Source organism: Tribolium castaneum, chromosome 7 (assembly GCF_031307605.1).
Source record: "Tribolium castaneum strain GA2 chromosome 7, icTriCast1.1, whole genome shotgun sequence".
NCBI lineage: Eukaryota > Metazoa > Arthropoda > Insecta > Coleoptera > Tenebrionidae > Tribolium > Tribolium castaneum.
Window position 1 is genome coordinate 9555148 of NC_087400.1, and position 25241 is coordinate 9580388.

The 25241-nt window shown below is 33.8% G+C and overlaps 3 protein-coding genes across 5 annotated transcripts in view; all 3 read right to left on the bottom strand.

Annotated features, from left to right (window-relative positions):
• Positions 1–1192, bottom strand: part of stac (staccato) — a 45093-nt gene extending 43901 nt beyond the window's left edge. Inside the window, exon 1 of the mRNA XM_008200342.3 lies at positions 943–1192. Within this exon, the coding sequence (XP_008198564.1) occupies positions 943–1160 (218 nt within the window). The 5' untranslated portion in view covers positions 1161–1192. The remainder of the gene's footprint in view (positions 1–942) is intronic.
• Positions 1193–1401: 209 nt separating this feature from the next.
• Nrx-IV (Neurexin IV) lies at positions 1402–25223 on the bottom strand. 3 transcript variants are annotated; one of them, XM_064358106.1, is made up of 10 exons: positions 25010–25223; positions 24404–24508; positions 19069–19265; positions 15890–16031; positions 15467–15837; positions 15233–15412; positions 15021–15182; positions 8136–10425; positions 7949–8086; positions 1402–2045 (listed from the first exon to the last, which is right to left on the bottom strand). In XM_064358106.1, the coding sequence occupies exons 1-10, from the start codon at positions 25068–25070 to the stop codon at positions 1855–1857; spliced, it is 3837 nt and encodes a 1278-aa protein (XP_064214176.1). In that variant the 5' UTR covers positions 25071–25223; the 3' UTR covers positions 1402–1854. The 3 variants fall into 3 exon arrangements, with proteins under 3 accessions (XP_064214176.1, XP_008198563.1, XP_015839360.1); XM_008200341.3 differs by lacking the exon at positions 19069–19265 and adding an exon at positions 19413–19609; XM_015983874.2 differs by lacking the exons at positions 24404–24508; positions 25010–25223 and adding an exon at positions 19413–19553.
• LOC135266811 (uncharacterized protein) lies at positions 23484–24508 on the bottom strand. The gene is made up of 2 exons (XM_064358107.1): positions 24404–24508; positions 23484–24349 (listed from the first exon to the last, which is right to left on the bottom strand). Exon 2 carries the CDS (start codon positions 24327–24329, stop codon positions 23508–23510), a length of 822 nt encoding a protein of 273 aa, XP_064214177.1. The 5' UTR covers positions 24330–24349; positions 24404–24508; the 3' UTR covers positions 23484–23507.
• Positions 25224–25241: the final 18 nt, after the last annotated feature.

The following is a 25241-nucleotide window of genomic DNA, read 5'->3' on the forward strand; positions in this document are numbered from 1 at the left end:
ATCAGGGTGGTGGTTTTCAAAAATTTATTGCATTTGTCGTAAAATTGGCACGCGATCATTGTTGGGTCTGAAGGTTGGGGCAGCTGGTAAGAATTTTTCAGGGCCGGATTCCCATTTATTTTATGTTTATTGCAAATGAAATGGTAATCTTTACATCTTGCGGCAAGGGTTCATGCGAATTTTAAACAAAGAATTCATTTGTGCTTAGACCAAAATAGTCATCAATTTGAACATCTGATGTAATTTTTTAATAAAAACATTTTTAACACGTTAGTGTGCTTATTCCATTGTTGACTTTAAAACCGCCCTATGGGACCGTGCCGCTAGTTGTAAAATTTCTGCAGTCATTACTGTTATTGTTATAAGTAGTGGGTCCTTTTGTAGCGGAGATTTATTACTATTTTATCTTGTTCCTCATAAAATAGACTAAAATTCCCGATGAATAATATCAAAGCGGCTTTTAATCAAATTCAAATGATTTTTTTCAAGTCAAATTTTTGCAGAATAATTTTATTTCGTATTTTCGATCCATTGATGAAAAAACAGCCAATGTGATTTTTTGGTCAAATGGTTTTTTCCTTTTTATTGGACAAATAAATTATCAGAAAAAAAAATTTTTCCCTAGCGAGATTGGATATCAGTGTAGTTGAAAATTTTCATATTTTTTTTCTCTCATCTAAGAGATGTAAAGTGCCTGAGCGTAAAACTTGACGAACGCTGTATAATGTCTTTGTTTCAAATATGTATTTTTTATAATAAGGAAAATATGATTTTTTTAAGATCGTTAAAATGTCAACTTTTGCTTATAAGTCGAAAACAAAGGACGATAGCAGGATGCAATTTTGCCCAAAAATCATTATCAGCTTAACAAGCGGTCAACGAAAAAATAATTGTACTGTTACTTACAATCACACCGGAAAACGCGTTGCATAATGAACTCACCTTCGGACAAAATTTTGATTTCGTTTCGAACAACTCCGTGCAATTTCCGCCGATTCCGCGATATTTTCGAATTGAACGAAATCGCTCCGACTTTTGACCAAAGGTCTGCGCCTTCTCCTCACGGCATTGGACCTCTTCAGCAAACACCCACTGCACGAATCAACTGATAACTTGTGCACTTCCAACTCGCGGATAAAAAAATTATCTTCTTCGCACATTTTGGCCGAATTATCGAATTTTCGTGACGTAACGTTAGGAAAAACCTCTTCATCTAGTGTTTTGAAACGTGCATTTACCCGCGGTTCACCAGGCGTACACAAAAGTACAATAGGAAGAGGAGGGGGGTTTCCGCTACGATTTTACAAGTTCTTGAACTATTCATTTAACTGGAGTAACTGTTCGTACGTGCGTAAAAAACTTGTTCCTAAACAATCGTGTGTTTGAGGGGTAAATGTGTACTGTGTTTTATGTATTTTTATTTGTAAAAAATTACACAATATCTCATACTAGTCAGTATTACAATATAATACAATTTAAAAAAGCAACAAAAGATAAGTTACAGTGCAAAGTATCGATGACATGCCGTAAAAAGGCACTTATTCTAGCGACTAACCTTTTGGAAGATCAAGTGATCGAATTTTAGTGTTTTAGAACCATAAATAATACTGGAATGTTGTTAAATACGCGGAGTCTGCGACTCCTAAAATAAAATGGACGGAAAGAAACTAAGTCAAAAAAGTACAGAAATTGCACAAAACAAAAGTTTATGCCACATGAACACATCCTAAATAAAAACAATAAAAAAATAAACGGTCTTTCAATGTAAATAAATTTTCACAACCGTGAAAACTGCCTTATTTAAAACAATCTTGTTGTACTATTAGGCCCATAATTAATTTAACGAATTTTCGACTATATGAACCACTCCTTCTTTTTCTGGACGTGATGTCCTGTTGTTCCGTGTACAACAGCGGTGTCTGGGTCGAGTGCAGTGTCGGCTCCTGCGTCCTCCTGCGTCAAATATTCGCCTTTGTGACGGTGCAAATATCGCCCAATTATTACGGCCAGGATCACCAAAGCTAGGAAAATAATCGCCAAAACACCTAGAAAAAAATACACAAAGTGAAACAAACCTCACTTATCAAAAAATGTTTGTCATAAGTGTGAACAAAAAATCTGCATTAAACATGTGATTTTCCTTAATCATGCTATTTTAAGTGAGCACATGACGATAACCACAGAGTGTTATCTCAATTCCTGCCGAAATTGGACTTTTTTAACAAAGGAAGTTACTTCTAAATATAGCTTTTGTGTAAATTACTAGAAAAAATATTTTCTGACAATAAAAACTTTTCGTAGCAATTGAAACGTAAATCCTGACACTTTGTTAAATATAAATTAGCTTTTTGCGCACTGATATAGTTATTAATAAACAAGTCGCGCCTACAAAGCAGAAATAATACAATACATTATTTATTACGTGCAATGAGAGTGAATAATAGAAAATTGTTGTTTACGCTGTTGCAACAGCGAATAATGTAAAGTGAGTCAATCCAAGGGCCTGCTGATTTTTCTTATTCCATTATGCACTGTCCCAGAGCGAGCTCAGACTTCAACTTTTTTAAATAATGTATGAAAATACTTAAAATTTAGAACATAGACTGCATAACAAAATAGTATAAAAATGAGATACAAAAAAACTACAACTGTAGGCATGAGGAAGGACGGACGTGTTGTTCATAAGTTCATAACCAAGGGCTAGAGATTAATTATAATATTTTTAAATTATGTAAGAGGAAAAGATCTCAAGTACAATAACTTTAAGGCTCTAGACCCTCTGGGAGCTGGCGCATACGTTTTACGTGTAAACTGTTTTCACTGTTTTTAGCCGCAAATTTAGACTTGAAGAGTTTCTTGACATTTGCAGTGTTTCTTTATAAGTAAATGTAGGTCGAAGAGTCATTTTTGATTGAAATAAATGCCTAGATATTTTTTTATTAAATAAAATGTCTGTTAATGAAGTTGATACGAATTTTTGATAACGGTGCATTGTAATGAGAATTTAAAAAAACCATTTTATAGGAAATTTAAAAATACAGACCTGAGATATTTTAGATTTTTGTTAACTGTTCTTAATTGTTAGATATAAAGCAAAAATTAAATTGTAAGTAGGCAACTTTTAATGCATCCTTCTTCGAATGCGTAGCTAGCTGGAAGAAGATTTATGACGGGTTTAGGACGCACCGCTGGAGGTAACCACCATTGGGGTGACCCACAAGATAATAATTTTATTGCATTTGTTCAAGACAGAGAAATGTATCGGCACAAATAGGAATTTTAGCGATTTCTCTAATAGTGGTATAAAATTAAAGCACATGATTTCGGAATTAATTTTTTTAACAAAATAATTAGGTACCTATAGATTTGCATTACGTTTTTTTTGTAGGCACTGCTATCAACGTATCTTATGAGATTTTGAAATACGAGTAATCACGCTCGCTATTTTTTTGAATACTTTTAACAATAAAATTATTCCTGTTTAAAAAAAAATATGAAAAAGATGATTAAAACTTTGGTTGTACTTAGCTTCGTTCTGCACAGGTTTTGTGATAGAACTACTGAGCTCCCTCACCACGACAAGGTGTCAACCCACTGAGGAACTTTTTTTTTACTTTTATTGTTCAAATTAAAAATTATAATTATTATTAAAAATTTTTTTCTTTATCAACAAAAAAGCCGCATGAATCTACCTTTATACATGTGATCTGTTCAAACTTCTCCTTTGCTTTCTCTTCATTATCAATTCCCCACTGTAGTGGTTCGGGTAATTTTTTAAATTTAGATAATCCCACACGATACAAGATATCTTTTACAGCATTCGCTGTATTGGTCGTACATTTCTTATTAATAATTTTTCCGAAATTACTAGCCGTTAATCTAATATTTCTTTCTTTATCCCACTGCTTATTATTACGTTGACCAATTGTTAACAAAGGAATTTTTAAAATATCGCAAGCAGCCAAATCATTCAAGAACTCATTTTTTATTTTGTCATATGTTTCTGTTGGCATGTCTATTATGTCATTAGTCGCACCATAATCCGAATCTGCACTTTGAATACGAATTTTTCTTTTATTTAATTTTGTAGCATGAAGTTCTTTGGTTTTTAATAAGCGATTTGAAAATTTTGTGGTGTAAATGCCACTATTCCCTGATATTTTCTCCATAATTTTAAATACAAATTTGTTTTTGTTATTTACATTTACGACTGCCGCAAAGCATCTTCCATGATAAGAACCGCGTTCTGAAAAATGTATTCTTTTACCCCCAACAAGTTTGTTAACTACTGAATTAAATGACTCAACAGAATTATTATCGACATCATACAATAGACTTGAAGATAAATTTGCAACTCGTTTTAATGCCTGCATGAACAACTCAAACAAGGAACTATTTTTAAAGTCAGAATATGCAACTGCATTTGTTATTTGACCAACTGTTTTACAAAAATACGTAGCGCACTTTGAATGATTACCAAAAATATGTGCAGGTCCATTTAAAATATCATTTTTGATGGTGACTGGATCTTACAATCTCTCGATACGTTATTTGTACTATAATTATTACTGGGTATAGTTACAATAAATTTTTACAACAATGTATTTTTCAGAATTTATTACCTGGATAAAATTATCAGACGAAAAAGCGGATTTAAAGAAGTTTTCATCATTTTAATGAGATATTCCTAGTAACTTTTTTAAAGTTAAACTGTTTTCTGAAAGAACAATAATGTTTCACCAATTAATTTTTTTATTATATATTTTTTCAATGCAAGTGATCCAATTAGAAATGCACATGACACATAATATAGCGAACAGAATTCGGTTAATTAAAACATAAAACCCAATAAATAAATGGTGTAATGGTGTATTATTTTTTACAAAACTATGCTAGTATTTTATTATTCTTTAGTATCAAATTTTTTTAACAAAATAAAAAACGTATTTTTCACTGTATGTTGCTTGAATCTCTGAAATAAGAGAAACTATCGTGGGCGATAGTGGAATTCAGTTTGTTTACATTATTTGCATTTTATGAGAAGGGACAAGACACCCCGAGGCGAAGGTCGGATGCCTATCCGATGATTGACAGCTGTCACTGAAAACAGGTCTAAAAAAAGTATGCAACTTGTAGTACACCAATTCTCAACAATCGCTTCGGTACCCTGAAGCCTTAAAGAAAAAGTAGTAAAAGTCACAGGATGTTGGCTTCAACAATGTAAGAAATAAAGTGCAAAAAAAATGTATAAACGTAGTAGAAACCGAAGAACAGTAAGTTTGTCACCACAAAAAAAAACACTAAGCCAAAGCACAGTGGACGAATTTAAAGAAGAAATTGTGTGGAAGTAAGTAATTTACGAGTACAATTTCGCCACAATCACAAAAGAAGAAGCACAATAAAATTCTAGTTTTCCTCTTATTATTATTTGACACTGTTCTTCGTCAATTATTGTTTAGTATTACTTTCAGACAAATTAGGTAAGAATTTTCGTTCAAAAAGAAAAGAATATGTAAAAGAATATGTAAAGAATATGTAAAAGCATATTCCAAAGCTAATAATAAGAAATTCATATTTGTCCGTATTATAGTAGATTTTAGATGAAGTTCGGACAGATCATTCACGTACCTACCTGTATTTATTAAATTGAGCTCATGTATGAACAAGAAACACACTAAATTCAAGAGATTTTGAAAAATCTTTTTTTTTCAGTAATAAATCATTGAATCACTGAGAAACTGTCAAATTACTGTAGATTACAGTATTTTTATAATATGGTATTACAGTATTTTGTTATTATTATTTTAGCCAACATATTTAATTCATTTTTTAAGAAAAGTTCAATAAAATAAAAAAAATGCCGAAACAAGCTACGAAATTGTTAAACCATGTATGAGTAATAGTCCACTCAAAATACAAAAATTCGCATACAGCTGAAAATTGGTACAGATCTTTAAGACACGATTACAAATAACATATCAAAAGTCGCAATCGATCCCATGTATGCAAAAAAAATATTCAAGGTTAAAGTTCTAATGTATCGGTTATTGCGATTTTTCTCGTAAACAGTAAATGTTATCATTAAAATAGGTCAGACAAAAGTTGTAGACCATGAAATTGTCTACAAAAAATGTTCTTATACATTTTTCCCTACGACTCATTGTTACTGAGATACCGCGATTCTAAAAGTTAAAAATGCACGTCTATGCTACCCATATTTGGGATACACTATTTTAAACTATTTTTGCAAAGCTATGGTAGATGCAAAATAGTATTTCGGAATATTATCTTCTTATAGACCGTAATACCATGTGATAATTTGAATTAATAATTAAAGTAGGCGGTTTTCTGTCTTTGTGATTGAAAAACTAGTATTATGTAGAATTCGTCTTCTTTAACTTTTAGAATCGAGATATCTCGGTAATGGTGACTCAAAGAAAAAAAAGTATAAAATCTTTTTTTGTAGACAATTGCACTGTCTACAACTTTTGTCTGACCTATTTTAATGATAACTTTTACCGTTTACGAGAAAAATTGGAAAAACCGAAACTTTTGACCTTTAACCTTCAATATTCTTTTTGCACACATGGGATCGATTGGGACTTTTGATATGTTATTTGTAATAAATAGTGTCCTAGAGACTTGTACCAATTTTCAGCTCTATGCGAATTTTTGCAAGCTTACCACTATTTTGATGTCTATTTTCATTGGACTATCATGTATAAACAAGAAACGCACTGAAATGAAGAGATTTTGAATAAAACAAGTAAGAAAAACCGTTGGGTTTTTTTTCAGTAAAAATACAAATATTTTTTGAATATTGAATCACTGAGAAATCGTCAAATTACTGTGGAATTCAGTATTTTATTATTATTTTAACCAACATGTTTAATTCATTTTTTAAAGAACAATTCAGTAAAATCAAAAAAAATTGCCGAAACAAGCTACGAAATTGTTAAACCAGGTATGAGTGAAGCTGAGCTGAGTGAAAATCTTTTTTTACCAGAATAATAATATTTCATCTGAGTCCTAGCAATTTAGCTCGTTTTTGAGAGAACAACTATCTATAAATTCGAACCAAAAAATCGTCAAATAAGGGCAGATTTAAAATTTAAATTTAGTCAATTCTAAATTTAGCTCATTCTTGAGCTACATTCAGGTTTGGTAAATAAACCGCATCACCGGTTTAAGACCAATTTGAGCAAAAAGCCCAGTTAATTCAGGAGAATTAATCAAAGTCAACACCAAAATCTTTACATTAGATCTAAATGACGTTATTTAAGCCAATTTCGCGCGATTTAGTTTGTTTTTGGGTGAAAAACATATACACATTCCAAGGATTTTGCAAAATAAACCAGAAAATCGTCCAATTGTGCCAGACTAACGACAATGGAACCAATTTCCTGCGATTTAGTTCGCCAGTTCGCCAATTCCGACAAATTCAACTAGTTTTTGAAAATTTTCAAAATAAATAAGCTAGAAAGTCGTCGAATCATGACAAAATAAAATTATTTCATCTAACTCCTAGAGATTTAGCTCATGTTTGAGCCAACAATTTACTAAATTCCTTTACCCTCACAAATAAAAAAAAAATTTAACAGTAGATATCTGCTAGGAATCGATTATATGAATTAATATTTACTGATGCATTGGTATATTATTAATAGAACAGCCTGCGGCGTATTAGCAAATACTGCAAAGATTTAGAGAGCTAACATAATAGTAAAGAAACATGAGTATAAAGGAAAAGGAAACGAAAAAGCAAAAAGAACAGAGAAAAACTAGAAAGCTTCAAAGATGTTTGGCTGTTTTGTTGATAACAATACTTGGAACCAGACTGTTTATTAACATAATAAAAAATTGAAATAAAAGATTTATAATATGCTATTTTTTTTTCTACAATACAAAGCAGCTAGACCCTCACCAGCGTTAATTTGCCACTACTTACTTCCTAAAATAGCTGAATCCGTTTGATTGTACGCCTTCCTCAACTGCTCCTCATCAACGATGGGCGGTGGTCTCGTTTCAATGAGATCGGGCGGATGAGTTATGGGTTCCACCCCACAATAATCCTCAGTCAACGGAGCTAAAACACCAAACTTTAATCCAATCCTCACCCACACTAAAACACTCACTTCCTAACGACTGGACGTTAATAGGCCCCGACTGTTGGAACAACAACTTCAATGGATAAATATCATCAAACTCGACCCGCGAAATACAACCAATGAAACCCTCAGTCATCGACTCATTCCGTCCAATATACATATACTGTATGTTATTGAACTGTGCATCGGCCGACGCCTTAATATTAAAGTGATACTCAACCGGTTTATTATTATCAACCTGAAGCACCAACGTGGCCCCCGAATTCTTCCGCGAGAGTCGAAAATCGTGATACTGCCCCAAACTGAACAGCTTCTCCGGATAGATCACCTCCTGCCGTTCGAACCCAAAATCGAAAACCACACGCAAATGTCCCGAATTCGACACCATAATAGTCAAATACTCCTTCGAGATATTCGACGAGAAACCCAAAAGGAAACCTTTGGGATTCGTCGTCGTGAACCCGACTCGGATATTTTCGGCAATGGTCGAACGCCACGACCCCATAAAATCGTACTTAACCATGGACGTCTGACGCATGTTAACACCGATTTCGTCGGCACAAATCGGCCCTTTGAACGCCGTCCAACGACAATCACACCAGTAACTGTCATAGCGCTCGAAACAAGTGCCGTTATTGAGGCATGGGTTGCTTTGACACTTGCCGATACAACCTTCGGTTACGCCGTATAGCCCCCGACGGGCGTAACTTCTCAAATCGACTTGTTGTCCGTTGATTAAAAGGGCGCGAATGCACCCGGTGAAGCCATCGCGGTAGTCCGTGGACGCCCCGATCACAAGTTCCGAAGTCAGGTGGAGGGCGCGCACGGGACCCGGGGGTTCCCTCACTTCGGCCTTCAAAGCACCGTCAACAATGATCATGGCCGCCTTCCTGTTACGTTCGACTGAGACTGAGTGCCATCTATCGTCCGAGAGTTTATATGACGTTTCGCGGATCACAGCCATGGGGCCCAAGCCGGCTTGATATTGGAATTGTAGTTGGTTACCACCAACTATACTCAACTTGATAAAGTCAGACGGGCCTTTTGAATGGAACAAAACAGCGTTTTCCACAGCTGTTCGGAACTCAAAATATATATCACCACTATGACCCATGTCAAAAGTTGGCAAATTGATAGTAGCGTCTGATATTCGGAACGTGATCACGTTATTAAACAAATCATCGCCTTCGCACAACAACGGCCCCAAAGTGTAGCGACCTTCTTTATAATCGAGGGCGGTTCCGGTGTCACCGAACCGCAATTGTTTCACTGGGAGATTCTCCTTTTCGGTTATATCCCCAGCATCGACTAGCCACTTATCAGCGTTATAGTCATTACTACTGTCACAATTACACCACTTGGTTGGATCCACACAAGTGCCAGAAACACCACACGCACATTTACGTGATCCAGGCAAGGCACCGCCCCAATAATCCATCTTCTGGTTGTGTCTGGACACCCACCACGAAAACGGACTAAATCTAGTCTCATCCGTGGGTGAATTAAACAAACGAGCGCCACGACACGCGTACTGCAAGTGTTGTCGACACGTACTTGACCGGTTAATCAACGCGGCCACTTGATCATCATCCGCTTCATAGTGTATGTCCTGTCGAAAACTCCCCGGTTCTTGGAACCCATCAACTGGCGTGGTCTCCTGGTTACTGTGGTGTAAGACAGTGGCAACGCGACCATCGGAATAAAACTCGCACGTTACGGGAAACGGGCCCAACGGCCCGCTCCCATCAACGTCGATTTTAATCTCGGCTTTGTGATTGACCGCTTGGACGTTCTTGTAGGCTTGACACGACAGTGGATTGATTGAAGTGTGACAAACGGCGCCGCCATAACCTGTGTTTTTGCAATCGCAGAAGAATTCCAGCGCGTTTTGTTTGCACAGCCCGCCGTGTTGGCATGGGTTGGGGTTGCAGCGATCGGTCATTCGGCAAGCGTCAAAGACGACTTGATCTTCGCAACAGTATTCGCCTTTTGTCCAATCGGTTGGTAGGCGGTAGTTGCCGTCGATGCCGATTGTGCGCATGCAACCGATGAAACCGGGCATCGGTTGGCCCGAGTAACCGAGAGATGTGGTTACACCGCCTGCTACTAGGTAAGTACCGCCGGTTTTGATCGTTAGGAGGCGGACGGTTTTCATAGGGCGGTAGTCCACGTTGAAGATTAGTAAGTTGGTGCTGATTGTTAAGACGACAGAGTGCCATCGACCGTCGTTGAATTTCTCCTTGTAGTTGTCGAGAACTACTTTCGAAACGCCGGAGGTTATTAGCTCGACTTTGATTTTTCCCTCTTCTAGGAATATCTGAAATGTTAAATTGGTCTTAATTCTTCTGCCCTCTTTACGCAGATACATCGGAAATAAATGCTATCGTTCTTATAGTTTATAAAAGGCTAGAAGTTCACGTTTTATGAAGATACCGAAGTGTTGAAGGTGTGAAGAAAGCGCATGGAATATGACGACCTTAAGGTTGAACTATACTCAGAACGTCCGAAGAGGAGCTGTTACTTACAAAACATTACGATTATTACGCTGTTTACCCCGCTATAACTTGGTTACAAATATTTAAATCAAGATAAGAACTGATTTGTGAGGTAATAAGTGAACCTAGGAACATCACCCAATTGTAAAAAAAATGGTTTTATATATCATTTTTCTTAAAAATTGAGTTTCAAATTAGTGCATTCGCACGCCCGACTGGTCGGTGAATCCAGTATAGTTCAACCTTAAAGGCATTGGCAACTTAAAAAACAACTTTTTCTTAAATGATAGTACTAAAAATGCTTATTACAGTAGCGAAAACCGTTTCTCTGTATCTACTCTCTAACTCAAGTTATTTCGATTTAAAGTTGAAATTATGACGTCCTAACCGCCTATCGAGCATTTGGTCCAATATTAAGATCAAATGGTTTTTGACTTTAAGTGACAGTGATAAAGTTTATCAAAACTTGACAAAATTTCTCGGATGTTTTCGCGAAGTTCCAGACAAAATTTAGAACACAGAGAAGTTTAGAAAGTAATTAATTTTTGATTTTGTGGAAAATGTATGAAAAATGTTCAAATATCTGTCAGATTTTTGGTGATGGAGAGGGTTCAGTGATAAGAGGATTCTGTGATGACTGATGAGAGGCGGTTGTGACGTCACGATTTCTTCCTTTAGAAGCGATTATCTTGCTTAATTCTCACTGTAGAAAATTTTGAAAAAATCCTGCTGGTATAGAATGAACGATATTTTCAATTTCCGTTAAAACATAAAACAGGTAAAATAAGTTGCCAATGCCTTTAAGACGTATTTCCCACATAGTAATTTGTTTGCAGCACGGGCGGAGGGAATGTTGCAAAAATAGCAAATGTGGTAAAACGCTTTCCAGATAAATTCAGTAATAATTTTTTGTTTTATTTAATTTTAACATCTTTTTTTATTTGTGTTTTTTTTCTTATTTAAAACACACTGCAGCGTGTTCAAAAACGCGCGTTTATTAAAAGTGCCCATGGCAACATCAATAACCCAAGAAGCGTGAAGTATGAATGGCATATTTTTAATGGCCATTAATTCCATGGCGACGAAAGGTATACTGATCTCACATTACTTTATTTCCATTTTTTGTAGTATATCAATATCAGTATTTATGATTTGAAAGAGTACCAATAAAAAATAACATAAAGTATTCGTGGATAACTCGTCTTTAAAACACTTGCTCTATTTCGAGCACTCCGACTACGCGCGTGTTTTAAAGACCTCAAAAACCACTTATACTTTAATGTACTATTTTTTGTAATAAATAACTAAAAAAAAATCAATTTTTTACAGTGTAGTTTTTTCCACTGGTGACAGTTTAAACTGAAGCACTATAGAAGTTTTAATTTTAAATTGCTGTCCCTTCGTTCTCAATTATTAGAAAATAACCATCAAAACGTTACCCACTTTTTATTAGTTATAGCTTTTTGTGCGATTTCCAACACATATCTCGTAGTATCAGCTAAATGCACAAGAATTTGTAATAAAAAAAATCCCCAAATATTGGTTAAAACACTATAATTGCCATTTTAAATTAATCAATAAGAGAATTAAAAAACTGCCCTAATTTGAAAAACACCTTTCACCTGCCGGTATAAAAAAAATAAGAAATCGGTTTGAAATCCTTTTTCTATTTGGAGATAAAATAGTTTTAAAAAGATATTTCCAGTTTTTGTAAAATGTCTTTAGTACTCTTTAGAAAGCTTTAGGCCCAATTACTAGTACGGTAAACTTCAGTTATATTTTATCGCTCCGTTAGTTGCTAAAGTAGTGTTTACGTATTGTTGTTGTTATATGTTTTAAATTTGTTTCTCTCTTAAATATGTTACCAGAAACGGAGCCTTAAAGAATAATCTGACCCAAAAAAAACAGTTAAAAATAAAAGTCATTCAAAACCCTGTACAGATACTGAGACATTCAGACAAGACACAGAATTATTATTTAAAAAGTGTTCAATAACTGTTCTGGTCAGATCGCCTATGTGTGGCAATTGTCAGAAAAAACGTATGTCTCGGTTAACATTACTAAACAATGACAGATGACAGCTGTCAGTGTCAGGCCAAAAATTCACACGTTCAACTGAGATTGCGGAGTAAATTCTTGTACCTCTGCATAAAATTATCATGATTTGCAATGTGATTTTTATCAAAAACTCCTAAATGCAAAAATAAGACAACATTTAAACAGCTGACAGCAAACCATATGAACTTATCACGCAACCTACGATCATGCTAGAAAGAGAAAACCACAACAAACCACGACCAGAACAATTATTGAACACTTGTTATATCACAATACACACGATTTCCTAAAAATAAATTTAAATTTTTGTCTATTCTTAGAAATAAAATAAGTCAATTCAAATCTTTAAAATAAATTCTATTCAGGATGTAAGCGAAATAAGTACATTAATTTTAACCAATGGTAGAACTCATCAAGACAAACACTTTTTCTATGTACGATTTCTTCAAAATCGCATTTTTTTAAATCATTTTTCCCCCTACAAATTGATGAGCCTTAAATGGAATACTCCAACAAAGAAAAATAATAATAAATAATAGTCGCAACCAACGGTAACCGATTCATACGGTAATCTTGTGGACTAGGTAACTTTGCTTCCAGTGACGTGTAAGAAAATTGTGTAAAATTTTAAAATAATTTTAACTCAAAAACTAAAACGCTTTAAAAAAATTATTAAGAAAAATTGTTGGTCTTGACGAGTTCTATTACCAGTTAAAATTAATGTACTTATTTCATTTACAGCCTGTATTTATATTAATAATGAAGAACCAAGTAACTGTTCCCGGAAAAAAAATGACCTGACATGTAAAAAAATTGTTGAAAATACTAAAAAACTGTCCAAAAACACCGGTTATATATTTTCTAAACTTGCAGTTTATAAATTGAGATTGAAAATTTGTATAAACTTCCACTAACACAAACAATGTAAATATATGAAACAACATTGAAGATATAACTTTAGTGGCCTGCATCAACAAATTTTAAAACAGTAAGTACAAAAAAATTCCTCAAATTCGGTTCAAAATACTTTTGTACTTAAATTCAATTTTAGATCTTTGTAAAAATTAATAACAACGCATTTGCTTTTTTGAGATCAAATGGGTCATTAATTTAAACATTCCGTATAACAATAAATCAAAAAATAATAACTACAAAAAGTGCTAAAAGAAAAAATTAATTAAGACAATTCAGGTAATTAAATGAAATTCTTGATATCAGTAAATTATCACCAAAGATTCTAAAAACCTGACCTAACCTATCAAAAAGACAGCTAAGGACACAAAACATTCTTTAAAATTGTCAGTTCAAAACTTTCAGTTCAAACGAAACATTAATGTGACCTGTAATTGTAGATTACAGTATGAGTCAGGAAAGTAATACTTTGCTAAGATACTTTCCTGACGAGCTGATGTAATCTAGAGTTCCCAATATAGGAACTCTAATGTAATCTTGAAAGTGTCACTTTACCTGACTAGTCATAAATCATAACAGATAGGTCTGGAAACTGTCAACTTGTCTGCCGATTTCCGAAAAAAATATTAACACAAAAATTCCCAAAAAAATAGTTTAAAAGATTTTCTGAAAATCTTTCTTCTTCTGTACTTATACTTATGTTGAAAGTAAATCAAATCAAGTCGCAAGTCTCTTTTCCTCGGGTCGTAAAGGTTGTTCAATGAGACTTGCCCCAAGTTGAACAATTAACCAGAAGAAAAACACACTGATTTAGCAACGCATTAAGTACATTTTTTGCAAATATGCCCAAAATTCCAAAAATTAGACGAAAAATTGTGACGTTTCTGACAGAAACACAAATGAATTTTGTGTAATCGATATAAATAACAATTGCAAAAACAATTTTCAATTTTAATCAAATAGTACCATGAGATTAAAATAGGTTTTAACACTTTTCAACTCTTCTTCAAAAGAAGGAGTCAAATAATAAAATTCCAAGCGATAATAATTTCAATTAGTACACATTTTTTCAGTTAGTTTGCACTAGTTTATCAATCACAAAGAAAAAAAAACGCCTACTTTAATTACAAATTCAAATGATCGCATGATATTAGAATTTTCTAGACCACATAAAATTAGAGAAGCATTCGAAGGCATTTTCTTAAAAATTAAAAATTTTCAAAATGCTGAGCTAGAAACAAAAACGGTCGAAAAACATCATTGATTCTTCAAATTTGGAGCTGCGAAGTAAATAAAAAAAAATCTGGAAACTAATTTTAAAATTTAGAACAATATTGGTAGCGACTTCTCATAATATTGCACTGCAATTAAAGCAGTTAAGAAAAAAAACAGTAATATTAAGATTAAAAAAAACAAGTCTTTCACACAAACTGTTCTATCTACTTACCGCAACATGTCCAGACGTTGAAAACGCATGGAAGAACATCAATCCGTCCTTTTCGTACGTTCTGAAGGCAAACGAAGCATTCAACGAACTCATTCCTTCATAACCCTTAAGTTTTGCAAAAGAATTCTTCGTCAGGAAAGTGACTGGAATAATTGGAGGTTCCTGGAATTCACAATAAATCTCCGAAAAACTCCACAATTGTTCAAACATACCGGACAGTTGTACAAAGTGTTGACTCTTTCAAAACGCAACGCCGGCTCATTATACATATTCGCGTGTTTTAAATCACGAATGAGATTTGTTGCATTTAAGTAAATATTTTCAATGCAACCGGTAAAATTTTGGACCACTTCTAAACCCTCTTGAATATTAGGAACTCCACCAACGTAAAACTACATTTATTGTGGTTAATATCATCATAACAAGTGCTACATTTGAAAAATTACCGCTTGGTTCAAGTTGAGTCTGTTGAACTCCCCTTTAATCTTATCCTGAACCACCACTCTATCAACCGAGAACAAAATATCCCTTCGATTCCTTGAAATAACAACGTCGTGCCAAATATTATCGTCTAGCAAACTTCCGACACATAAACTAGTCACAATTCCCGATCCTAAATCGATCTTAAGCAACATCCTATTGTCTCGTAACTCCAAAGCAATGTAATCTCCTTGTGTTCCCCTACTGTACAACACAACTCCATTCGCCACAGCCGTCTTAAACCTAAATCGGATACTCTCACGAGATGCCGACACGGGATCTCGCATCATATCGAGCTTGAGCAAAGCGGTTCCGTTGAAATACATACGATCAGCCTCTGTAAATCCCCCAAATACCAACAAACACAAAAAAAATATATCTAAACCCACCATAATCACAACCGTAGAGCTCCACTCTCATCGAGATACGGTCGCGCCATCTGGTCGGATTTATGCGAATCCATTGCGCGATTATGGGCACTTCGAATTCGTTTTTGTGAATCGAGTCACCGTCTGAATTACCCGTAAACATCTACAAGGATCAAATAAGGACACTGTGATAAGATCATGACGGAAGTATCAGTCTGGTGGAAAATTGTTAAAAGTTTTGGGGCCTTCTCATCACCACATGATACAAATTTCAATTAATACAGGGTGTCTCAGCTAAAACTTTCGAGCTTAATATCTCAGTTATTTTTCAACGGGTTGATATGAAATTTATGGTAGCGCTCAGTTCCATTTGCGTGTGCGTCATCTGACATTTCTGTCACTACGTTTACATAGCAGGGGTATAGCGGTGACAAACTATCAAATATTTTTTGAGGTTACGAAGTGTTTAAATTATGAGTTGTTACAAAAAATACAGATTCACAAAACAAGAACTAATAAACGCAGAATCAAAAACCTAACGAAACGCAAATCATAAAACACAATAAACGAACAGAAAATACTTGCGATTAACACCGATAACACTTTCGACAACCATGCGACGACGTCTATAATTTACAGTCAATGTCAGGTTGACAAATTCGTGACACTTGACGGTGTTGTCGAAGTGCACATGCAAATTAATGTTCAAGGATACCACCCTTAGATACCCCTTAGTTGTTTAAATTTGCATTGTTTTTGATAATTTTTTATAGCTTTGTGTTGGTAATGAAAAAATGAAATTGATGACGCACACGCAAATCGAGCTGACCGCCACTATAGAATGCTTATATTTTAGGAGATGGTCTTTCAATCGTGGCCGACGAAAATGACATTTCGCTTCATTCATTTGGCCTTCCACTGAGCCTACTTTCCATTGTTGAAATTGATTCTATTTGACATTTCCAATTCGGAAGTAAAGTTACCGTTGGGGGCGCCACTGAGCTAGGTCGAAAACAGTAACCATAAATGGCGGGAAAATGTTAAGTCTTCATTTTGATCAAAAAGATGGAATCTTTCAGCAAGAGGTGTAATTTTGTTGCAAGAAAACGCCCTACCGCATACTGCCCCTTTGACGGCAAAGATTCTGGAAAACGTACAATGAAAGATTCCTCCTTATAGTCCTAATCTGTCACCTTGTGATTTTAATTTTTATTGAACTACATAAAGAGGCACTGGGGCACTAGGTAAAATTTTAAATTCCACAATGACGATGAGCTTCGAAATTTTGCGCATACACCGTACTTACGTACTTGGCTAAAAAACTGCTGTAAAGTAGGCTTTGTGAAACTATCAAAGAAATGGTGTATGTGCACAGATGTAGAGGAAGAGTTTGTGGAAAAGTAATTTAAAGTTTTGTTAAAATTTTGTTTCAATAAAAAATTATAAACAAATTCCGGTTTATATTTGAACTTCCCTCGTATATTGGTTGTTTATACTAAGTAATAACCTAACTATAAGAATACCACAGTATTGTGCAAAGAGAGTTAATTACACATTTATTATAATCTTCATAGTTGCTTGAGATTTTAAATAAAGATTTATTCGAGTTACTGCAGGCGAAACACTTACGTTTAGCCATTGAATAAAATGTAAGGAAAAACACAATTACAAGAAACAATGAAAAAAACAACTCAGAGCGAGTAAAGTCCCTGAAAAGCGTCAAGAGCTGAACAGTCAAAACAATGCCCCTTCAAATGTATATTATTTAACAGTAACTAAGTAACGGTGAAATTTTTCGAATTTCGCGATTTTATTTTGCTATTCTGCCCTGTAGAGGGCTCTACATGCCGGCCGCTTCAAGGCCTTCTGATCTGAATCAGAATTTCATGTCCAGTGAAACGGCCACATGAGTGAAGCGAGATGTCATTTTCGTCGGCCACGCTTTCAATAAGGGGCAAAAAAATGACCTCTAGTTAAAAAATGTTATTTTAAAACACATTTCTTTTTTTTTTAATTAAGCCAAATTACCGTTGGATCATTAAACCCCGAAAAATAAATGGCCACACAAAAAATTAACCAAATCGCTTGGCTGATCCAAGAAAAAAATTAAATTTTGTTGTTAAAAACTTGATTCAAATTTTGATAGTAATTTGGGCAGTCACCTTTTTTTTTCAATTGATGAAGCATTTCTATGCGGAATTTTGTGTACTACTGAAAAAAACTGTGAAAAGTGTGTGTGCTGTCAGAAAAGTAAAATTGTTTTAATTTGGTGAAATTACTTTAAAAATCAACAACAGTAGCAGAAATTTCTGTGTTGTTGAAAAAAGAATCAATATTCGCCTATGGAAAGTGTCGTTGGACTTTTTGTGAAATGTTATTTATGAAATTAAAAGTTTAAAGAATCGTCAATAATTTGAAGCACAGGAAGCGTACCTGAACTAAATCGAGTGAGGACAAAACACGTCATTAAAAACAAAGCAATAGATGGAGCTGTAATTCAAGATTTTGAAGAGAATCCTAGTGAGCAGTGTACGAAACATTTCCAAAGTCCTGAATGTTCGAGTGTCTAGAATTTTTCAGTTGTTGTTCAGTCTTTTAGTCCTTTCTGAAAGAATTAAAGCATCCAATACCAAAAGTAAGCCAAAAATATTGTTTTTTAACTTTGTATGGGTGAGAGATAATTGTGAAATGTTCCTTGCGTGACATTTACGTTTCTGCCAGTTGGATTGACCAAAATTCAATGATCCTGTTCATTAGGCTCATAGAGATCTACGCTTTTGCATCTGTACCCACGTTTAACAGTTTGTTTCCCATTTTTCTCGCGAAACAGACGTCTTCCACAAACAAGTTTTTTCTGAGAGCATTTTTCACTGACGATAATTTTTTTAATATAAGTCTTAAAAGACTTAACATTTTAAAAAGGCATGTAAAAATTACGTTTTTAAGACTTGAGTTGTTGCATTAATTGGATTTTAATCTTTATCTTCTAAAATATCTGCATTTTAAATTTCATAAAAATCCATTGACAAATATCTAAGATCTCAGGCTCGAAAGTCTTAGCTGGGACACCCTGTATAAACCAACACCACTATGTGTATGTTTTTTAATGATGTATGTTTGTTGTTTGAAAAGTCTCCGAAAGCTCGGCTTAGTATTAATTAAACTTGAAAGAAAGTCAAGTAAAAGCAAGATAGAAGCACCTCGATTTCTCCTTGAGCATCAGTAAAGCTCCTCCAAGCCTCCCCGTCGTCAGAAAACTGTATAATATATTCGGTAACGTGCTCGTTGGACCCTTTCCGACCTTGCGTACTAATCGAGCGGATCTCAAAAGGACCCCCTAAATCCATTGTTAGAAAGTGAAAATATGTGCTTTCTTCCGGACTCCAAGCGGACGATCCTATAGCCAAGTGTTTAGTGTTAATAGATTGCAGAATGTTAGTAGGCAAAATTAGCACAACTACGACAGCCACAAACATGCAGGATTAGTAAAACGTAGACTGATACCCATGATTAACGAGAAAAAAAAAGATGGGTAATATCTCACCATTGCATTACCACTAGGTTCTTTGTAGTCTGCATAATCTAAACCGTTAGTACCATAACTAATAGTGTATTCCATTACAAACTCATTGCTGTGAGGTCTACCACGGGTCCAGATCCTCGTTACGTTCATTACTTCGCCCAAATCAACGATTAGGTGTTGGTCAAAATCGTTTTCTTCGGCACTCCATGCGTTCCCACCTTCGTAATTCAGCCGCCATTTCAGTTATTTGTTTGATACGTACGTAGTAAGGCACATTTTTAAACGTATCTCTTTGCGTTAAAAAATTACACACAAATTGAGCTAACAGACAAATTGTTTTTCTAGAATTCAAAATGGCAAAACTGGACTCTGGAGACACGACAAAACAAAAACGAAACATTTCTTGATAAGATTTTAACAACTACCCTTCAAAGAGTTCACTATCCTAAGTTTTTTTCATTAACTTCTAATAAACCATTTGTAACAGTATACTGAATATACAGGGTGTGACAACAAAAATTTACACCTCAAGAATCTGATTCGTCCAAGATTGGAGAAAACGTTGAAACAAGTTAATTTTAGTTTATTTTGAAGTTATTTCTGCATCACTCTTGAGTTCAGACCTATCTCTTCAAAAAATTTAAATGGCAAGTGAGATCGAGTGATCATTTTGAAGTTGCTTTCATTGCCTATGCAACCATGTTTTTTTTTCAATTTTTAACAATTTATTGTATTTTGTATGGAAGTTGAGGGTGGATATTTTGAGCAACAATTTCGTTAACTTGAATTATTTTTTATAACTACATTTATTTCCTCTCACAGCAATCTAAACAATGTTCTCTATAAGAAATCGTTTAAAATTGAACAAAAGGTTGATTGCATGAAGAAATACATTCAGCCTTAAAATTATTTTCCCCCGAATTATCCATTCTTGCTATTTCAATTTATGAAAGAGGTGGCTTTGTTACTTTAAAAAAGAGAAGCATTAGCGCAGATAACATTACTGTCAGTTTATACTAAAAAATTTTTAAAATTGGATCAAGATATTGATAATTTTCAAAATATCTCGACCATTAATCGGTTAAAATTAAAAAAAGTATATAGTTGCATAGACAATAAAAGCAGCTTCAAAATGAAGTCACTCGACTCCTCTTGCTATTTTTTAAAAATAACAAAATTTGGTCCCCCTTTTAACTAAAATTGGACGATATCGGAGATTTCAGGGAGTGCAAATTTTAGTTGAGACACCCTGTATAAAAAAGTTGTTGCACTTACGAGTTTTATTACGTGGTAAAATTGACAAATGTATTTCTGATACATCGTGTATTGTGTCTCTAAACTAAGTAGAGTTTTGAATTAATAAAAATGAGAAAAACTAGAGAGGACAAGAACGAAACACTTTTTGAAAATTTTTTAGCTACTACAAAGAATTCACTACTTTATGTAATATACTTATTCTATCGTCTTGTCTATTTTTCATAAACTTCTGATGAACTTATAGCAGTAATCAATTTATGGCAGTATGTTTATCAATACTACTTAAATCTTATAAACACCTTAATTCTTAGTTCTTTTTTGACTTCATAATATAAGTAAGTTACACAAGACACGAGGGGAATTTTAGTCATAATATTTCAGTCTTAATTAATTCGTGATTTATTCGTTGATAAACTTTCTGTATTTTTAAATCTCAAAAAAAATGGATTTGGGAGAATTTGGTGATTATCTGAATTTTTGCAGTTTTTGATTTAACTGATTTGTAACCTTCTCTGAACTTGTTGCACCACTTAAAAAGTCGTCCAAATCCAATTTCAACAAAAATGATTGTTGTTTTCAGCCATTTTAATGTTTTTTTATCATTTCAAACATTTGAATGGATGTCTAACACAATTAAACAAAAAAAAGATATTAGTTCTATTCCCATTTTTTCGAAAAGTAAACATAAAACAATTCAACAATATTAATTTTTGCTAAAAGGTAAAAATTGAATCCAAGCATGTTTTAGTTAAAGATTGTATTATTGTAACATTTTTTGTTACTTAAAATTTGTATTGTAAAAGAAGATACAGCACCAGTCTTCTAGAGGTTTGCAATTATGATGAATATTTTTAATTTTTTTGCAGTTCTTTATAATAAGTATTAAATTGTAAATTATAAATACAATTTTTCTAATTGAAGTTAAGAGAAAATTAAATTTTTGCCTTCTTAGACGAAACAATTTTTTTTTTTTTGCAAAAGCCCAATCGATTTTTTCGGGCGAAATTTTGGGGGCCAATAGTCATGTTTCAGGTTTGTAATATTTCAATTCGAAAAAAGTATGATACATTTTTAAATTTAAGTATAAGGAAAATTAAACTTTTGCTTTCTTACACAAACACGAATTTTTCCCCACTGTTATTGTAGTTAATATTTTTTAACAACATTTCGGGAATTAATAGACATTGAGATTATAATTTTATACAAAATTTTATTGTTGAAATAAATCAGATTTCAAAGATACATTTTTGAATTCTAGTTGAAGGAAAACTAGATTTTTGTCTTCTCAAACGTCCATTTTTTTCAGACTATTGTAGTTAATATTTTTAAATAAAATTTCGGAAATTTATAGATATTTAGGTCGTATAAACAAAGTGCAGTAAATGCTTTTACTTGTAATAATAAAAGATAGACGTAATGTATATTTTATGAGAGAGAAAGAGAGTAAAAAAAATAGTAAAAGCTTTTGCTACATTTTAATTATACTTTCCATTGGGTAAAGTGAATAAAATGTAGCAAAAGCTTTTACTATAGTTTACTCTCTTTCTCTCTCATAAAATATACATTACGTCTATCTTTTACTACTACAAGTAATAGTTATTTACCTAACGAGTTTGGAAATTGCTTTACAAACAAGTTAGGTACAATATTTTTTGTTATAAACATCTCAAAAACAAAATCAATAATAATTTTTTTGATAATTTAATTCTTTTGCTGATGGGTTGGTCAAAAAATCATCAAATTGACATGAACTTTCACTCATCATAAAAAAATTATCGTTTCTATCTCAACGGGTAACGATACCAACCTATTAAATGTTCCTAACCATTGTTGCAAAGTAAAAAACACCGCAGTGCGGGAAAGTTCGTTTCCCACACGCTGGAGCTACCTTAAATATTTTAGATAGCTAAAAATAGCTATGAGTACAAAAAAGCATTTACTTCAGTTTATTCACACGGCCCAAATTATCTCGGCCATAGCAAAATATGAAGTTTTAAAAAAATACTTTTATTTTAAATTTTACAATTTCCAATGTATTCTAAAATAAACAATGATTAAATAATGTTTATTTGAATTGCTAATTATTATTTAATAATTTTTAGAAGCTAACAACATTTTTTTACAGATTTTTAACATAAAACAGTTAAGCTCACTTGTCCTAAAATGATGTAATGTTAATTAATTATAATTATAAGAAATTTTTGAACGATCCTGAAACTTGTTTTTGAGATTAGAACTCTCCTCTTCCAAAATTAATAACAGGTAACTTCCATATTATTATTCATTATTTATGAAGATTTTTCGTTATTTTTTTTTCTTTGATATACTTTTGGTATAACAGTTTAAAGATCTGTAATCATTGAGTTGAGTTATAAATGTAATGGTTATTTTAAACAGTGTCATGTTCAAACATTATTCGCAAAAACTTGTACAAAATTTCGGTAATGTGTGTAAAATGCCGCAATAGAGCAGAATAAATTCATAAATCCCTATTGTTTTAGCGACCCTAATAGTGAAATTATAATTTATCGGACTAATTTAACACAACAAAAAATAACTAACTACTTGGTAACTATGACTACCAACAATAAGAATAAAACACAAACAAAAAACGTTTCTTAAACTTTTAAGTAAAAGAAGCGATTCCCCCACATGAACATGAATGCGAACTTAATAAAACAAAATTTCCATGCAATCAATACTTGACAAACTAATCAAATTGCATGCAATCGGGTCATCAAATTAAAACATTGTGCCATACTACGAATGGTACCAATCGTAACAACCCTCGTAAAAATATCATGGAATGGTACGAAAAAAACAAACAAACAAAAATCCCCCAAAACCCACTTTATTACATCAACTTTTGTCACACTTTTTAAAAAAACTATTACAATAATCCTCGTCCGGTTCTAACAAAGCAACAGCGTTTTCCATAACTTCATTAAAACCAATCTCTTTGAAAAAAAATTTCTCGCCAGTGCTCGCCTCCGTTGCAACGGCAACGCAATGCTGATCATCCAAAAGCATCTCCTGAAACTCCCAGTCTAATTTTTCCCCTCTAAAATAAACCTCTGTATCATCAACGACCCGATCTTTCCTCAAAACATCCGAGTTTATTTTAAAACAAACATCTTGCAAATTTATCGTCACTCCGACACCTACAGCCTTCAGATAACTCTCTTTCAAGCACCAGTGTCGACAAAACATCGCCAGCTGATTTTTCTCGCTACCTTGCCCCCTAATTTTTTCCCACTCTGTTCCCGAAAAAATCCGCGACATTAATCTAAAATATTCACCCAAACTTTTACCCCTCGGAAACTCCACTTTGACCACATCTACCCCCAACAAACCCGCACTGTTACACCCAGCCAACACCGTGTAATCCCCCTGATGGGACACGTTGTAATTTATCGGAAAATTGTTATTTGTAAGAAACGGTTTGCCTTTTTCATCGCGCGCGAACTTAATTTCGTTATATTTGAGTCCGGTCGCTTCGTTAACGAATTTCCTCATTAACAAGCGACCTATTAACGACGATTTAACGTCATTTTTGAACACAAATCTCGCTAAGCGTTCTTTCTCCTCAACTTGGACACAAGACGTTGCTAGCAACATGTCTGAATGGGAGGGCTCCCATTTGGATAAATTGAAAGCCCAACGGACACTTTTATTCGACATTTTTGCTCGTTAAAGGGCACCTACAGTACCATTCCATTGATATTTCAACGATGGGAGAGGTATTAAAAACTTACCCCACAAAACGGCGTTTTCGGGACCCCTTTTCGGCATGGAAGATGTGGCCTTTAAAACGGCACGTTGTAGTAACGGGTTGTTGCATTCGTACTCATTGTAGAAGTCTAAAATCAAAAAATCAAGTGGGTTGAGGATGCAATGAAAAAATCGAGTGGGTACTTGTCAATTGACTATTTTCACAGCCAACAGTGGTTACGAATTTTCATAAACGGAAATAACAGTGTTTAAAATTCTAATTTTCTGATTCCTTGAACCGGTTTATCATAAACAGGACAGAGGTCAGTTCGATTCGGGATTAAAAATAGTGATTAAGTACGAAAAATCAATAAAAAGGAAGAAATATACATCCTTATTTACATTATCGGAAATAGATGTGCAAATTGAGACCGGTGCCAGGTCAAAATGCACTAAAATAAACCGAAAACTGTTTTAATTAAATAATTAAGGGGCCCAACATTGGCGATGCTCTAATATTGGTGAAGTTGCACCTTTTTAGGTTATGATTTTATGACCAATATTTGAAGCTCCCTTATCTATTCCTTATCAATGTTTTATCTACTTATCAATATCATAAACATTTAATGACAGTTGGAGTTGAAATTTACCTGCAAACACACTTTGTCCAAGCACAGTTAAAAAGAAACAAAGAAAATTCGTGATTTCCATTACTACATTCCACGATTTGGTACGAAATAATTACTGAAGTTTAATAAACGAACACTTGGTGTACACTGCAAATGAAAAAATTGGAAATTATTTGATCAAATCATGCTGATGACTCAAGCTGTAGTCAACAAACGACAGTTACACCCATTGCAGGGTCGCCAACTGACCCAG